The 18,803-nt window shown below is 40.3% G+C and overlaps 1 protein-coding gene across 1 annotated transcript; it reads left to right on the top strand.

The window, feature by feature from the left end:
• The first annotated feature begins 2,561 nt into the window (after positions 1-2,561).
• LOC137867930 (ankyrin repeat and MYND domain-containing protein 2-like) lies at positions 2,562-18,130 on the top strand. The gene is made up of 10 exons (XM_068704424.1): positions 2,562-2,628; positions 3,312-3,376; positions 5,879-6,017; positions 6,180-6,278; positions 6,836-6,996; positions 10,745-10,959; positions 14,218-14,362; positions 14,537-14,665; positions 14,747-14,870; positions 17,976-18,130. The coding sequence occupies exons 1-10, from the start codon at positions 2,562-2,564 to the stop codon at positions 18,128-18,130; spliced, it is 1,299 nt and encodes a 432-aa protein (XP_068560525.1).
• Positions 18,131-18,803: the final 673 nt, after the last annotated feature.

Here is an 18,803-nt window from a genome sequence, read left to right as displayed (position 1 = left end):
GCTTGGTGCGTCAGCTCCAAACACTACAACCAGACTACAGGAAGTTACAGATGAAGCCTTCAAAATAAGTGCATATCATTTGTCATCATGTAATTGTAAAGTGAGATGGCACACATTGAGCTTCAGCAGCTTCAGCAGCCTGAGCGTTCATTCTACAGTTAAAGAAGTAGACATGGTGGTTATTTTAAGTGGATTCCTCTACTTTTAGAATCAGTACATTTAGATTTTACTAGTATGTTTGGTCAAGTTAAATGCATAAATGAGTCAGTGTTTATCCACCAGACCTGTATTACTGTGCTAATTATGTGGACATTAGTTCCTACACATAGCTTTAGATTTGAGTTAATTGGGCTTATAAGAGGTCAATGGTTCCCCATGGAATTTCCTTGAAAGTACTTCTCCAGAAAATATAAATGTAAAGTTAACACAATAAGAAAAAAGGTCCAATGTGACATAACAACTTATGGCTTTACAAGGGAAAGTGTTTCTCATTATTATGGCATATCTATTGATCTGATTCCAGTAAATATGCCACTAAAAATAAGATATGGGGATATGTTGTTATGACAAGAAGCTTAAATATGCTATTATAGCAAGAATAGGATCCAGTAAAGCCTGTAGAAAAGATATTGCAGACAATAACTCGTCTACCAGACTTGCTTATGTCTCATTTCATGCTTTGGATGATCCATTTGGTGAGATCATGGGGCTATGCTGTTCAGCCGAGTAGATGATAATGTGGACTGTACAGAAGTCATCATAATTGTGGATGCTTGGACAGTGTCTTGTTATAGCAAGAAAGAGATTTGATTAAAAAGTCAAAATTCATAAAGAGACATAGAGCAGATTATTTTCTTCATGCTGGCGGAATGTGTTTACCAATGACTTCTGAGGTTTCAACAATACAGGTCATTATTTAAATAAAAAAAATCGTATTATGTGTCCGTCTTCAGTAAATGACTGGCATAAATTAAATATATATATATATATATATATATATATATATATATATATATATATATATATATATATATATATATTTGTATAAAAAGCAGGGTATTTGCGTCTCTTTGGGCTTTGGTGAATTCATGTTATTTCTATGCTCTTATTTTGAAGACAAAATGACATAGAATCCCAGTGTTACTGTGGTCACTTATTTTAACTTGACACCTGTTCAGCATGTGACTCAGTGGTATCGAGCTCCAGAGCATCCAGGCCGCTGATTGGCTACAGAGAAGTACTGTTATTTCCTCTGGAAATCTTCCCCAAAGTGTCTGGATCAGTAGGATTAGCATGGGAGGCTAATTGTCCTGCAGTCAGTCAGTGAGCATTCAGCGCTGTGAGGAGATGCCTTATTTGTTTGGTGATGCATGCGAATCCTGCTGTCTCATGTTACTCTCACAGTTCATTCATGATTCATCAACGACCCAGTTGGCTTAAAGAGAACACGGTCGTTTCTGCATTACACCAAGACTCTTCTCAGTGCACACACACACACACACACACACACACACACACACACACACACACACACACACACACACACACACACACACACACACACACACACTGTAGTAATGTTGTAGTGTAGGGCAAGAATGTGGGGAACTATTATCTATTTATTGTTACTTGTTCACTCTTAAGTACTGGAGCTCCACAGGGGACGGTGCTGTCTCCCTTCTTTTTCACCGTGTTCACCACAGACTTGCAGCACAGCTCTGAGTCATGTGGGTGTGTAAGTGATGAAGAGAGCACTGGTGGTTGATCTTGTGGAGTGGGGCTGGAAGAAACCACCTGCTTCTGAACATGGCCTAGACCAGGGAGGTGGTGATGGACTTCAGAAGGAAGAGGACATTCCCAAAATGGATCGTGAATTCATTCGCCAATGGGCTCGAACGCTGGAATTATCTCTATGTAATGATTCATTATTTAATTAGGGTTTTCAATACGACAGTCTCCTACAGGGTGCTCATGTGTAAGCTGCTCACAACAGAGGTCTGTGTTACAATACATTTTAAGAATAGTAATAAAATATAAAAATACTGCCACTTTTCAAATTGCTTAACTTTTAGGAAATTACAGAGATTCACACAGAATACATTTGTATTAGCTCAAGTAGACCAATGAGATGAGGCTATACCCCTAAACTGACATATTTCATTTTTTTTAATTGTATCAGCAGGATGCAGCAACAAATCAATTTCCTTGGCAGACGTACCACCACTGCCTCCCACACATGATCATAGAAATCACATAGATTCAGAATCTATGAGTCTGGACTGAATGACACATTTAACACATTCAGGAGTCAGTCAGAGCCCAACTTTATGTATAGATGAAATCAATACAATATGGATTCCTTTGAGCATGTTTATAGTGCAGACAACAGGTGTCTCTCCCTTAGTTTGGTATAGTGGTACGTTCCAGGGATGGATCCATTCTTTGTTGTGTCCGAGCAGTTTCTCAGTCTACCCGTAGATTGTAACTGTCAGCTGGACCAAACTGCAGAGCAGGACAGAAGAGATCAGATCATTCAGACAGAACAGAGCTGATCAGAGAGGATGGCTGCTTCTCAGAAAGGAGATCTATCAGCATCTGAGCAGAAGATCCTGCAAGTTATTAGTGCTGGTAAGTTATTATTTATCAGTTATACGATTACACTTCTAGCTTCATTCACTCACTGTTCTTCTCACTTATTATAAACTTTTGAAAACTTTGTTTATGACAAATTTTGTGTATTAATGTTATTCCTTAACAGTGAAATTGTAGGCACTCACTTAAGATCATTTTGTAGCACAGTAAATTGTCCAAACATTGAAATTGCACTGTATTCAAATCAATATTTACCATATCATTTTAATGATATTACTGCGTGTGTAAAATCATGGTACTGTTATTGTATTTTATGGGGATGTCCTTTCTGAAAAAAAAAAAGTGTCCTGGTCATGAATATGTAATTTGACACTAATCATAAGGAAAATAGACACTGATGATGAATAAATAATTAACTAATGTCAAATAAAATTTTCTTTCATGGAAAAATGTTGTTTTCCTACCAGATTATATAGTTCTGGTAAGGACACAATGAAAATTCAGAATTCAGAATTTGCACCAATATATATATATATATATATATATATATATATATATTGATATGATAACAATCGTAATGTTGTATGGTGTAATGGATTGTAATGTATTGATGTTTGTTTTTGACACTCCTCTATTGTTGCTGTTGTTTCTTGCTCTAATGTCCTCACCTCAACGTCTCCACCAGGTGTGTTTTTACACTGATACCTTTTGGTCTGCAGGTGATGTACAGGAAGCTTCCCAGCTGCTTGCTAGCAAAGATGTACGAGTCAACTGTTTGGATGAGGTATGAATATAGAAAGGGAAAATTGTTTTAATGTTAGCAGTTAAAGTCATTTATAAACAGTAATTTGTGTTTGAACAAAAACAACAACAATTCAAAAGCTTTTTCTGGAGCTTTCAAAGTAAAAAAAAAAAGCAGTTCAGTTGAAATTGAACTTTCAGCCTCCACTAATAGATGTATTTATGTAAATCAGACTTGGTCAGATTGATCTTCATATTGAAAGGACCAGTCTACCCAAAACATCAATAGAGCATATTTCTCCCTCTATCAATGTCGACTCAATTGTCACTCCTGGCAAGGGTTGTACTGTAAATTTGCATTTGTGTATAATTTGTTTAGCATAATCTCCTATATGGAATTATTGAAAAGTCATTTGTTAACAACACATACATGCATAGTGTAAGTATTACAAATCCTACTGGACCCTTATCAAGTGACCCTGTGTGGGGCACCAGATCCAAGGTTGAGAAACTCTGCCACAACTCTTTTAGAAAATATATTTCTTTTAATGTAATATGGTGATACAGTGGTGCTCAATGGCAACTGGTTTGTGGTGCTCACAATTTTACAACATTACAGGAGACTCATGTTTCAAGATGTGTTTTACAAAATGATGGCACCATAAATCACTACATCCCCCTCCTGACCACCCACAATGCAACAGTTATGTCACTGTAGCATATGTTATCCATTGTGATGGAGACATATGGAGTTGACTCTTGAGAGGCAGACACAGCCCTCAAAGGTATTTGATAATAGCATCACGCCACTACATGTAGCTCACAGACTCCTTCAGAGTGCCGTCTGTCAGAATCAGATGTGGTGACAGAGACATCACTGCCCACACAGTCACCTTTTGTTTCAAGTGTTCTCTGTGTGTGATGTAAGGCATACACAGGGAATTCATATATTTAGCCAGAGATTCTGGAGGACAGGGGTGACGTGATGTAAGAGTTCTTGATGTACTTACTAATGTATTTACTGTTGCTGGTAACCTGCTGCTGGAACACAACTATCTCCCTAATCACTTTAATATGGAAATATTGTGAAATATAAAAATGGGCAACGATTCAAATTTGTAATCACGATTAATCACATTCTTATGCTCAAAATTCAATAATGAATTCAAAAGTAGTGTATTGCACATTTTTATTTTAAAAGTACTGCTATATGAACAAAAGTGCAATAACAATTGGTTTACAAACACTTTAAACAAATCAGGTTATTTTGAACAGCAGTATTCCCTTTACACAGTAGCAGTTAAAATACAGTTAAAAGGATTCTGATAATAAATATTCAGCCGGTGTTCACAACTTTATTTTCATGTGTGTAATAGATGCAATTTGAAATATACACCTTGAAAACTGCAAAGCTATCTACGTCATGTTTTTTCTTTTTCTTTTTTACGTTTGTTAAATTTTCAGCAGGATAACTAAATGATATGCTTATTATACATATTCCAAACAAAAACACTTTAAAAACTCTAAAAGAAAAGCAGGAAGAGACGCCACACAAACAACTGTTCACCGCTCGCTGCCAGGTTCTTGTGTTAAAAATGTCTGCTTAATAATAATAAAAAAAGAACTGCCTTAATGCGCTATAAAATAATTGTCAGCGTTAATTAATTAATGCGTTAACGCGATAATAACACGTTAACTTGCCCAGCCCTAATTATAATATTATTTATTCTCAACATCTTGGGATTTTTTGGGAAATGTTTTGAATGTGCAGAAGGTTTTGACCATGAGCTGAAATCTGAAACACAAATGAGCTTTTAAATTCCAGGAATAAATGAATTTATAATGAATGAATGTTTCATTGAGGTGAATAGGTGCCACATGCACCTTTAATGAGGTTAAAGACAATAACCTCAACACTTAGCCCCTGTCATCAATGTGTGAATGGGTGAATGATGACAAGTAGTGTGAAAGTGCTTTGAGTGGTCGGAAGTACAGTCCATTTACCATTTACCATTACGGTTGTCAATGTGCATAGTGACTGCCAGCTGGTCAGAGATGTTGAAGTTGAGGCAGTGGAGTTGATGTATTGTAAGACCAGTGGAGCAGACCAAATCCAAGTTCATGTGTTGTGTTAGGTTGAGGCATTGTAGCAGTTGCACAAATTCTGTGGCAGGTTTGCTGTTAGTGTCATAAATGTGGATATTAAAATCCCCCAGGAGGAGAACGAAAAGTGAATGACACATAGCTGGGTCAGAATGTGTGATGAGGGCCTTTTGAGTTTTCATGTTAACCGAAGGGAGGGGTGTTCAGCTGGTTGCAATCTGTAACCCCACCACTAGATACCCCGTAATCCTACACACTAATTACCAGCTCTGTAATATAAATGTTAATAATGTGTTTTCAGCTTGTTGCCCTACAAGTGATCAAACAAATCAGCTGATGCTGCTTTAAGTAAATGCTTCTTGCGTGCTTCTTTTTCCAGGTTCATCAGCATAAAATGAGCTAACTCCTCGTGTAATGTTGTCTCTCTCATTTGTTTCTTAAGTATGGTATGACTCCACTGATGCATGCAGCGTATAAGGGTCAGGCCGATATGTGTCGTCTGCTGCTGCAGTATGGGGCCGATGTCAACTGCAACCAGCATGAATATGGATACACTGCTCTCATGTTTGCTGGCCTGTCAGGTATAACTGTCACTCAGTTTTCCAGCATTTGTTGTACGGTTCTCTTGAAGTTCTGAAAAATCAAATTCTAGTTATATTGACGAACATCCATTGTCATTTTAGTCGAGAAAAATAATTGGTGTTGTATTTCTAAAATGAAAATCACTGATCCACCTCCTCCAGGGAAGACAGACATCACCTCCATGTTGCTGGATGCAGGAGCAGAGAAAAACCTGGTGAATTCTGTGGGTCGCACTGCTGCTCAGATGGCAGCGTTTGTAGGTGAGACAGGCTTAGACTGTGGCTACATCCACACTACTACATTTTCACACCGCTCACTAATCGCTCCAATAACAGCTGCTTCCTCCGCAAAAATGCAGACTTTAACTGAACAACAGCTGCTAGTAAAGACAACAAGGTCAGCAACACCTGTAATCAGTTGTCCATGTTGAATTAACCTGGTAGTCAATCGATAATCAATGTTTGTGATCTTCTGGGTAAGGGTCACGTGATAGGGGCGTGACGAATCAGGGAAGGACATGTCATGACTGCTAAGAACCAATCAAGTAGCGAACACGGGTGTGGGCGTCATCCGTTTTCGACCATCCACACGAATACGCAACTCCGGAGTTTTCAAACTTATCCTTCCTCGGGAGCGTTTTCAAACTCCTCCGTTTTCGGTGCTCGAAAACTCCGGCGTAGTGTGGACGCTCAGTGTAAACGTAGCAACACATATGCGTTTTCAAATGGAAACGGAGTAGTGTGGACATGGCCTGTGTTGCCAGTTAACTAGTGACTGCGACGGTGGTTACATCTTAACCTGTACGTTCTCCTTCCAGGCCAGCACGACTGTGTAACAGTGATTAACAATTTCTTCTCGCGGGAGAGGCTGGAGTATTACACAAGACCACAGGGGCTGGAGAGTGAGCCCAGGCTACCCCCCAGGCTGGCAGGACCCTTGCACAAGATCATCATGACCACCAACCTAAACCCGGTCAAGGTGAGGACTGCTAATGAGCTAAAACCTGCCCACTTATTCACAGGTTCACTGGCATGCGATTGCATATGTGAAAAGTTTGACCTGCAGCTGGCACTAGATGAAGCGTTAAGAGATCTCTAATGTCATTAGGATTCAGCATGAGGGAACCTTAAACATCCATAACTAATATTTCATGTCAATTCAGCCAATAGTTGTCAAGACATGGCCACTATAGGATAGGTGCATTTACAGCCCTACGTAATGCACAAATTGTGGTGGATGTGTCCCCTGGAGGAGCCGTCACTGTGACGTTGTGTTTGCAGTGCACTGCTTTGCAGACTGGCATGACAAGAAGGGTCCTGCAGTAGTGGAGCATGCTGCAGAACGCTGAACACAAACATGTAAATATGTAAATCGTTTAGCTCTACAGTGGCCCTGTTTTCAGCCGCAGGAGAAAGCTGTTTTCATTGATTGATCAGTATTATTTTGTAAATAGTTTACATTGTGTTCAATGTTTGCAGTGTGTTTTAGTGCTTGCTTGGTAGTATTGACCAAAATATAAAAACAGCAAAATATCCAATCAGTGGCTGTAACTCACAGAGCAAAATAAGTATTCACGCCAAACTTCCCTAAATACAACTTTTCACATTAAAAAAACTAAACTCGCCGTGTTGACTATGGAGTTATTCAACAAATTAAGTTTTACACAAGTATCTTTTTACAAAGCAATTTTTTGTATGCTCTCACAAAGGTGGTGCGTGATGGTGACTTGTCACTGCACAAGAAAGAAAGGGTAGGATTCCTTGAATCATGTGATGGATAACACTTAATAATGACAGAAAGAATAAGCTCAGAACTTGTGAAAAATATAAAACTATGTCCAGGCATTTCTTTTTCTAGTTAAGCTTTCAAGATCTCCAAAGGAAACCCTGCATGCCCGTTTTGTCAGCCTAACAACGTTGAAACCGAGAGCTAAAGCTGCTACAGCAAGAGCAGCAAGACTGCAGACTGCCGAGTGAGAAGCCCTCTGTTATTAGTAACCGATTAGACAGTATTAACTATTTCTTTGCCTTCAGCTTTACATGCTTATTCTGAATAGTGTGAACCAGATATCTCAACAGACTTAAGTTCTTCATGAGCAGGGTCTACACATATCTATGCTGTTCTTTCTGCATTATGGTTGTTTTCAGGCGGTTGTCATCCATCATTCGTAGCGATACCTACAATCAATAATGGTCAGTAGTTTGTAGATATCCAATGAAATCGTTTTGTATGTTATCCCCGTAATTATGATTCAGGACGTATAAAGATCGTCAAAGCCCACGCAGAGTAGGTGGATGTGTCCAACAAACCCCGGTCTTTCAGCCAGGAGACCACTGTTTGTCCTCAATGTGAGTTATTTTAACCCAAACGATGATCTTTTCCTAAACCTAACTAAGTAGGTTTGTTACCAAACCGAACTAAGTATATCTTTGTCTTAAACTAGACAAGTAGTTTTGTTGCTTAAATCTAACTAAAGCGTAGTTTATGGTCGCCAAAGCGAAAATGACGTAATCATGGCCTGTGCATGGTGCGCCAAAGCTCCGAAGCGTTTGGTTGGCACCTCTGAATTTGAACACATGTGACATTGTACGCAATCAGAGCTTTTCAGACATGACTGTCACAAAGAGTTGACTGATAAAATAACTATTAACATGTCTGGAGATTATTCAAAGATGGCCAATTTGAAATGTTTTAGAAACACAAGGTCATAAATGTCTACATTTGAGTAAATATTTTGCAGCCAAATCAAATTGTTTATAGGATATTCAACCGTTGTTTCTTTATAATACATGCAATACTTGACATCGTTCTTTACAGGGCTTGTATAAAGGAACTATAGTAATCCATGAGTATGAGATGAGTTTTCAGATAATTACAATCACTCTTCTCTTCTGCATTGTTGAGGTTGGTTTTTTGCTGGTTACACTTGTTATCTTTGTGATTCTTCACAGTTCATTTTGTTTGTACGCCATCTATCGTTTCGGAGAATAATGCAACAAACTGGGCATGAGCATAAATGCCTCCGTGCGGCTCGGAGCACATGTGCCGTTACTTAGTAGTCTATATTATCAACCCCAGTATCCCTTTGCGGTTTTGATGGTCAGGGAAAAATTGTGCTGAGGGGGCAGTCGATTCTTGGCTTGAGGTCCTTTTTGTCATTGGTCATTTTTGTGTGTGCTCGGTCCCACTGACAGCCCAAATTGAGCCGATATGTATCTCTCAACAGTTAGCAAGACGGTAACATCTTTTCACCCTTTTGGTGGTTGAATTCAGAGTTTCTTTTTTCAAAGTTTCTTTCTTTCAAAGTTGACTAGAAGCCGAACTTGAACAGGTTCGGAGCAGCTTGGGGATTCAGCTGAGATCTGGTAGGAGGCACATCTGCTATAGGCAACGGATCAAACTGAAGAGCGAAGAGCAGGAACTACAGAGGAGAAGAAAGAAGAGCTTCCCCTTGTTTTATAGTCTTCTGTCCAGGGGTTCTAGTGTCACTGGAGCGAAACTTTACCACTTCCAAAAAAATCTAACTTTCTTGTATTAATGGTCTTCAGCATTAATGGTTGAAAGATGGGCCTCCTCAGTAGCTGAAAGATACTAAACACATGATATCACCCACTGAATAAAACCTTATTTAATTAAATGAATGAAACCAGCTCATAGTGGTCTGTGTCAAAGGAATGTGCAAACGAGGAGGGGTAAAGCAGCATAGGCACACAGTCAGCACTGATCTTTCAGCTTGCATTTTGTCATATAAGCTATGATCAAGTTACTGGTCATATATATTCACATTCTCCTAATTTTGTTATCTCTGCAAAGAGTTTAAACACACAGGCTGTACCTATTCCAAAGACTGGTGTTTGGGAGACTTCTCTTTGTTGGGGAGATATGTGAGTGCCTGCTGTGGAAGGAAAAGCTCCTTGCCGGAAGATCGGCTAAGGTACCCAGGGAGAAGCTGGAGATCCCGTACAAAATCAGGAGGAAGTACCGTGGATGCAAAGCGGGTTACGTATTTGACAGTTTCGACGCATAGGCCCCCTCCCACCAACCCACCTACCCACCAACCCACCTACCCACCTACCCACCTACCCACCAACCCACCTACCCACCTACCCACCAACCCACCTACCCACCTACCCACCAACCCACCAACACACCTACCCACCTACCCACCAACCCACCAACACACCTACCCACCTACCCACCAACCTACCTACCCACCTACCCACCAACCCACCTACCCCTGCACTTCTCAACTCTTCCTGCAACCGCCCTCCACTGACTACATCCTTGGACTGAATAAGGATTCTGATTTATGGTGTATTGCTAATAATAGAGATTACATTCAGAGTGGTGCTTAGATAGGCCAGTGCTCTTTGAATTCCATTAAGGTCCATGTGACCAATGGATGGCAATATCTCAACAACTATTGGGTGAATTCCTGTTCCTCAGAGGATAGAGCCACCTGGTCCCCCTGGGGATCCCCTGACTTTTCTTCTTGCACCACCATGCAGTTGATATTTCATTTTTTTCAAATAAAATTCCATCTAGCCTGATAGAATGATATCTATTAGAAGGATTGCCATATAACTTGGTACACATATCCTTGGTGCCCAGAGGATGAATTCTTATGACTTTGGTGATTTGCTGATGAACTCTCTTCTTTATGTCTCAATCAGTGACATTATTTCTGCCCAGAAATGTTTATCTAACTAACTCTCCAATCTGTCAGATAGTCATGCTGGTGAAGGAGAACCCTGTGCTGGTCGATGTGGCAGCTCTGGAGAAGTGTTACCAGGTGATGGATATGCTGTGTGAGCAGTGTGTGAAGCAGCAAGACATGAATGAGATCCTTGCCATAAAGATGCACTACATCAGCTGTGTGCTGCAGAAATGCCTGGCCTTCCTGCAGAAACAAGATGACAAGCTGGATGCACTTGTCAAGAAGTGAGTGCAATGAGTCTGTCCTCTGAATATATAACCAGCAGCACTCCCAGCACTCATTTTACAGGGGGTTAGAGTAGGGTCCAGACCTGCTCTATATGAAATGTGTCATGAGATGACTTCTGTTGTGATTTGGTGCTATAAAACAAAAAATGGACTTGACTTGACTGGTAGATCAACATCAAGTTGCTCTCGTAATTGTGGTTAAATCAATCTGTGTTTTGTTATTAAAGGCCCATCCTTTTCTTCTGAACCATTTAAAATACTGTATAATAACATTATAGTGATAGTATAGTGTTTTCTTCGATTGCAATGATCACTGAACCCGCTTGAGTACAACCCAAGACCTTACTGTTTCAGGCGGGAAAGTAGAACAGCAAATGTTCAGTGTCTTTGACCATTCCAAGGCTTATGGCACACTTTTTTTATCCATGGAACTCTTTTTTTTGTCTTAACAAAAGGATCTATATTTTTATTATCTAGGCTTATTTTCCAGCAGCAAAAATCCCTGGATTACCTTTAACAGCATCAGAAAATGAATAACTCTGATGTTGTGTAGTATTATTGCATGTATTAAAGGGCCTGTTTGAATGCAACAGCAAGTTCCAGTGTTGGTTTAAGGTTTCGAGGTTAGGCAACCCTTTTGTTTGGTCATGTACAAATTAATCTTTATTAACAAATCCACAAAGTAAACTGACTAAACTGTCAGCAATGCCTGGAGTGAGCAGGTATGGATGCTGGGAAGGTTTAGCAGGACTATAGCCATTAGACAATGGAGTAGTTCTTTAGGCGAACAGAGCAAGGTTTGAGTCTAGAGCTTTCTTTTGCAGCCGTTTCACAGTCTGGACATGGCGCTCTGCTTCTCCATTGCTTCCTAGGGCTACTTGTGATGCGTCTGAATCATAGATTGTATCGATGGACAACGTGTCCACACTTCCTCCCACTGTACAGTGAAGTCAAAATATCCCAGATATGGGACCTGCCATCTTGTGCTTTTGACATCATTTGAAACCAGAGTCTGCGCAGTAGTGATTGGGAAGTGGAGCCACGGTATTGAGGTCCCACCCATACATCCGCCGGAACCACCTCCTTATTCATACAACTTATTAATCCACTACTCAGAAAACTGTACACTTGAACATACATCAGGGTGATGAGAACTACCTAAATTGACAGAAACTATCTTTTGGAAAAATGTATTTTGTGTACTTTGATTTTTTTGTTTGGTACATGTCCAATCCACAAACATGGAGGGGGCTTATAAGCTACACTGCAGCAAGCTACAAGGGAGCATTACGATGTTTTGGCTTCACTTTTGGAGAGCTGCCAAGAGGTTGTCAGTTTTCTCCACAAATCTCGAGTATCAGGTGTTGAGGGTGAACAAATCTGTACCTACTTTTTGACATTGTCTCTTCGGAAGCTCACTGGGCCCATACCAAGTACCGATCTATACGCATGTTAAACTAGCTATTATTAGCTGTCTGCCTCACTGTGTGGAAGAAACTGGGATCATTCTGTTATGTGTAAGGCAACATGCGATGTGTCTTAAACATAGCTCTCCGAACTTTGTTAAACAAAATGTAACAAATAAATACAAAGATTTAAGTTTACTGAATTGTTATTTATTAAATAATGGTATCCGATACCAGATCGACCCATTGTCACCAATACCGGATCCAGCTATTTGAGTCAGTATTGGACCGATCTCAGTATCAGTATCATTAAATGTTTTTTCCCAGTTCATTCTGTTGGCTTCTCAGTCTGGGCCACCCTACTGTTTCCTTGGCTTGCTTTCTACTCCTTATCATCCCCTGATTTCCCTCATGTAATACAAAGTTGCGCATATTTGCGAGAATGTCTGGCGCCTTTGAGCAACAATTCCCCATACACAGTGAGTACAGCTCAGCCAGTCTGCTTGATCAGGCCATCCTCTCAGGTAAAATGAGATGGCCTTAAACACTGTCCCCTTGCAGCTGTTCTCCAAGTTTTGCTTGTTGTGTTGAACTGGCAGGCAGACTATTCATTATCTCATTTAAGTAGATTAGGATTCTTCCATTAAAAAGAACCAAAAACTCTGTCTGAGTTCTTTAATCTTGTGCCCTGACTTACAGGTGCCCACGAGAGAGTGTCTGCAGTAAGCAGGGTTTGATCTCGGTATAGAAAATGGAGTAGCTGTACTGCATGAGGCTGACAATTTTTCAGCTGGTCAAAATCCTTTTGTTGTGCACAGATCCAAACCTACTGATTTTTCTTGGATCATAATTTCTGATTCTCTGCATACGTTCAAGCTCCACCTTAACTTTACCGAGTAAAGGTAGTGGCCCGGTGTTGCCATTGGACTTGTGATTAGCTAAAGCTTGATGGAGAGTGCATTCTGCATTCTGTTGAATAATCTTTTGTTGAAGAAAACTTCAGTCAGGTTCAAACTTAGGGAAAGAAAAATGGTGAATGAGGAGCATTCATGCAGCATGGAAAGAGACAGACACACAGACGCAGTATCTGCACCTCTCCACTTAGCAAGGGCAGATGTATACTAATACTAATACAAATACATGTCTGTATATCTTAAATTGAATTCCAGACATTTCTGAAAATGTACACTTCAATGTTGCTTGAGTCATACAATGCCCATCTTAAGATAAGATAAAACTTTAATCATCTCAAAGAAATTGTTGTACAGCATTTACAGTATAATGCTGGTAAGAGTGCAAATATATATATATATATATATATATATATATATATATATATATATATATATATATATATATATATAAAGGTGTGTATATAAGGTGCAAATTCAAACCTCTGGAACAAGAGATTCTGAAACAAATTCAGTTCCTGTCTGGGTGGTCATATTTGAGTGAGTTATGATTCAGACGGAATCTGATTTTTGACACAAATTGCTGCAATCAGAAACAAAGGGTGTTCGAGCCCTGTGATATCGTCCATGAACTGTGTCACAGCTACAGCTGATGCTGCACCTGCCGACGGTGTTGCTCTGTAAGTTTCATATTAACCTGCACGTTAGATTGTGAGATCTTGAGAAATTTGGGAAGCTTAATAAAGCACATGTCTAGAAGCCACCACAATCAGGAAGGTTCACCTTTTGGGACCCAAAATATCTACAAAAAATATTTTAGGAATCCAGCCACTAGGTACAATATACTGTTTGAATGGTCAGGAAAACTGGAATCATAGTTATATATAATATTCATGTTTCTGTCGTCCTTGACCTGCTTTTATCCTGCTGGCTCCCAGCCTGCTGAGGGGGAGAGACAGTGATGGCTTCCCACAGTACCAGGAGAAGTTCATTCGGGATTGTATCAAGAAGTTTCCTTATTGTGAGGCAACACTCCTACAGCAGCAGGTGAGGATCATTACACCAATAGAGATTGGAATTGCAGTATATTTAATATAATTTGTAGCAAAAGGCCTTTGTTTTTAAAGGATAAATGAGGAAGGGTGTTGTTGGAACAGTGGTTAATAGAAGTTGTTGATAGCAGGTTACTGAGTAATCATTTTCTTTTTAATCCCTGTTGTTGATATCACTTTAATATACCATTACATCTAATTTCAGGGCACTGACCCAACAGCGTTCTCAGTGTTGAACCAGGCTATAACAGGTCAGATGACGTTTGTAGATGCTGATTACTGTGCTACATGTGGGGAGAAGGGAGCAGAAAAGAGATGCTCCCTTTGTAAAGCAGTAAGTCAAAGTCTGTTGAAAGCCACCTTCTGTAATATAATTCAATCATGTCATCTAAATTACTTTTTGTTTGTCTTTAAGGTGACTTACTGCAGCCTGATGTGCCAAAAGCTCCACTGGTTCACCCACAAAAAGATGTGCAGGTGTATGCAGGAGCAGGATGCCGACCCGGAGATGGATACTCCAACGTTGAAAGAACTGAGAGGTGATGTAGAAGAATACATTGCTTAAGGAAACTTCCTCCAATTTGAAGAAAATAATCTTTACTTAAGGTTCAGAAGAATACAGATGTTTATGATGAGCATTTCACTCCGCGGCAGAGCAGTCATGACATTTCTTCTCCAGATTGACATTTAGAGCCAACACCAATGACAATGCAGTATCTCTGTCTGCCTTTAACTCACATGTAAGATCAAGATTTTTTTTCAAAGCCTATCTTCCTGGATGAGTAATTTAAAGAGTTGACACACAGTGACCTGTATGGAGATGAAAATAGCCAATTGTCTCAAGACGATGAAGACAAGTGATTAAAAGGTTGCTTCCACAGTGCTCATCTTCTTTATGTGCATTACAGTTATGTGCCGCACATCTTGTTCTTGAGGCCTATTGTTTGGGGATGACTGTGTGTTTCCCACTTCCTCTCACCCTTTGTGCATTGTATCCCAGTGCCTGTCAGGTACGTGGCAGACTGCAAGAGCAGAGAATGAAGTCACACTTCAACCATGCCTTTTAGTGCATGTTTGTGCATGAGAGCATGTGTTATTAAGGGAAACGCGGACTAGCAGCAAAGGTTACACAGGCTAGGAAGCACTGTGTAGCCAATAGATATAACTGTGGATTGATAGAGGACCAAAGGTAGCGTCGTGCTCAGGCCAGAGCTTGTTTTATTCTGACACACAATTGCAGATCAAAACATTTCTCAATTTATATAAACATGGTGTGACCAGGTTTGAAATGATTTCAAATCTATTCCACATTAACACAGATTCCAAAGTAATATAACTCAAAACTGTACTGTTCATACTTACCGTAGCTCACATATTAACACATACAGTCCTGCTAACATTTATTCACGGTAGCATAATAGACACAAATAATAGACAAAATCTTTGACAACATTCTCACACAATTGCGTTAAACAGCAGAGCTTAACAGTATGGCGCAACCACGATGTTAGATGTGTGAGACGTGTTAAACTAGCTTGAATGTCGTATCTTTCTCCAAACCATTTACTTACTGATGGCTGGCTAATACTCTCATGTAAAACACATTGTCTTATGCTACAGAAGGCTTATGTTAGTTACTTACACTTGCAAAACTACAGTGTAACACTGACGTTTTACAGACAGAACTAGATAGGCCGCACTACGACGTTTGTCGGAACAATTAGCTACAAATGAAGCTAACTTTATCACACATCTCCAAATCCTGTTCAAACATTACAAAACATGTACTACTGCATTCACATTAGATCGTAAACCAAGCTAAAGACAGAAAAACGAGTTTTGCAGTACCTGTGGATTGATAGAGAGAGGACCAATGTTAGCATCATGCTCAGGCCAGAGCTTGTTTTATTCTGATTTTATACACTTTTAGCAGCGTTTGCAAGCCGTGTGGATGCACTTGAAACCCTCTTATTTTACTCATCAAAGTGTGTTTCCAGGTATTGGAGTACTACTGCATTTAAAAAAATGTATAACTTATAAAGCCTTTGGTGTCTGTGAGCTGTGTGAAGACTGATTAATATCCTCAAGAGATGTCACTTGAGTGAACTTGAGTCAACGTTGGTTAGTTGTGAAGGCCACATGTTCAAAAATCTGAAAAATATGTATGGAGTTAGAAAGAAGTGAGCTTACCCTCTGTAGCTCCTTATCGCTGCTGCAAGCGAGAAGCTCCAGGCTACATTAGCCACAACTAGCGTAATCAGAATCAGAACCGTTTATTTGCACAAGGAATTTGACATGACGGGTGGTGCATAACATTAAACATTAAACAATTAATAACAATCAACACAGTGCAAAAACTAATTCAAATGTACAATAAAATATAAAAAGTGCACAAACAAACAGATAGCAGTACTATAAACAAGTAAAATGAAAGTGTAATGTAAAGTGTCGGGTGTATTTAAATAAAGAAACAGGGAAGGGATGTGCAAGGGAGTGTACTGGAAGGAAGGAAATTGTCCTGGGATGACAGAGTCAGTGGGGGTCCCGGGCTTTGTTGATGAGCCCCACTGCAGATGGGAAGAAACATGTGGCGTGAGGTCTTGGTCCTGATGGACAGGTGATAGGGGCAGGTATGGCTGCATTCCTCCAGAAATCCACAACCATCTCCACTGTCTTTAGAGCATTAAGCTCTAGCTTGTCCTGCAGCAGAGACGGGATGATGGTGTTGAAGTGCAGAGCTGAAGTCCACAAACAGGATCCTGGTGTTGGTTCCTGAGGAGTCCAGATGCTGAAGGATGAAGTGAAGGGCCATGTTGACTGCGTCGTCTACAGACCTGTTGGCTCTGTAGATGAACTGCAGGGGGTCCAGGAGTGTGTCAGTGAGGGTTTTTAGGTGGGACAGGACAAGGCGCTCAAAAGACTTCATGACCACAGAGGTCAGGGCGACGGGCCTGTGGTCGTTAAGTCCTGTGATCCTTGGTTTTTTGGGGACGGGGATGATGGTGGAGGCCAGAGGCATGGGCCCCTGCTGAGCTGGAGGAGGGGGACCTGGTGGTCTAGGGCTGGTTGATGGAGCCATGGGGGATGGGGTCAAGACTGTTCCATTGTCTTTCAAAGCAACAGTAGAACTCGTTCAGCTTGTCTGCCAGGCATAGGTATAAATTCCGGTGTCATCCAAGAGAACATTCAGTTTTCATCTTTTCGCTTAGCAGGTTAACTACTGTGGTAGCATTAGTTTAGATTAAGTTACTTTAAGCTCTTTGCTTGTAGCCTTGTGATCCCACCAATCTGATTATTCTCACTCCAAAGGCTGCGACAAGCTGTCCCTCTCCAGGGACAGAATGGTGTGTTAGCTGGTTGACTCTTAGTCTAGAAGTGGTGGACGCGCCGATCCTCGGTCATCACCGGTGTGATAAGGACCATCTTTTTCAGTAGACATCCAGTAGACATGAAATTGATTAACATTGCTTCAACAATAGTTAGCTGGTATTGATAGTGTATACATTGTTTTCTGTACTGCAAATGTAATGTTTTTACAGTTCTCTCGCTCAAGCTAATTTAGTGAGCCTTAGTGATGCTTCAACGCATGTGTTGGCACTGATGTACACAACCGACATAATTACTCTGTGTATGCTCCTGGTTAGATGATGAAAGCGACCTGGTAACGGAGACAGCCAACTTCCTTCAGGAGCTGTGTCTGCGGGCAGAGAAACAGGTGGCTGCTGCAGGAGGCTGCCCTGCAGAGCTCCTGACCTGTTCCTCCACCTCTGCTGAGGCACCTTCTTGCACCCAAGACTGAGGTGGGATAACCAGCCAAGGGTCCTGAACGAGGATAAGTCATCTCTTTTTGTGAATTTTCACATCATGGAGATGTGTGGCTGAACAGGAACCATGTCAGCAGGGTAAATCCTATTTGTATATATTTCACACCAAGCCGTGAAGTTCAAGATATTCAGCGACACAAAAGCTGCTCCAGAAAAGTGTACACACTGGCAGCTGCAAAATGGTAAAGGTACTTTCTAAATAAACACCAGCAAACACCCTGATTAGTCTGATTAGCAAATAAGAGAGGCATAAAGGGAAGTCCAAGCCTTTTGTCAGTGGGACAGTTGCTCTGTACTTTTACAGAGACCATTAGGACGATTCTGAACTTGACTCCACAACTTAATCACAAAAATCTACAATATATCATCTCAAAAATTAAGGAAGTGACCTATGGTTCATTGTGTAATGTTGTGATATTATCAGGGTTTTAGCTGAATTCCTCAAAATGATATGGATGAATTTGCACGTAGACCTTGGGAAAAGTTGGCCATAGGCCAAAAAAAGGGAATATTATGTTTGCATATCAACAGACATAAGAAGAGAAAAGTCCTAAATTTTTTGCCCAGTGAGGGTTTTGGAGAGCTAGCGGTGTGGTGCTATAATAAAAATAAAATAAAAATCTAATCAAACTTGAAGTGCAATTGGAA

Source organism: Cebidichthys violaceus, unplaced genomic scaffold (genome assembly GCF_023349555.1).
Source record: "Cebidichthys violaceus isolate CVI_PGR_0920_01 unplaced genomic scaffold, fCebVio1.0.p SCAF_91, whole genome shotgun sequence".
NCBI lineage: Eukaryota > Metazoa > Chordata > Actinopteri > Perciformes > Stichaeidae > Cebidichthys > Cebidichthys violaceus.
This window is presented reverse-complemented; position numbering and strand designations above follow the sequence as displayed.

What these genes read in the sequence shown, in the direction of transcription:
- LOC137867930 (XM_068704424.1), top strand. Translation starts at nt 2,562, where the DNA reads ATGGCTGCTTCTCAGAAAGGAGATCTATCAGCATCTGAGCAGAAGATC. An exon ending in CCTGCAAGTTATTAGTGCTG is followed by an intron (nt 2,629 to 3,311) that starts GTAAGTTATTAT and finishes TTTGGTCTGCAG; the next exon opens with GTGATGTACAGGAAGCTTCC. An exon ending in CATGTTTGCTGGCCTGTCAG is followed by an intron (nt 6,018 to 6,179) that starts GTATAACTGTCA and finishes CACCTCCTCCAG; the next exon opens with GGAAGACAGACATCACCTCC.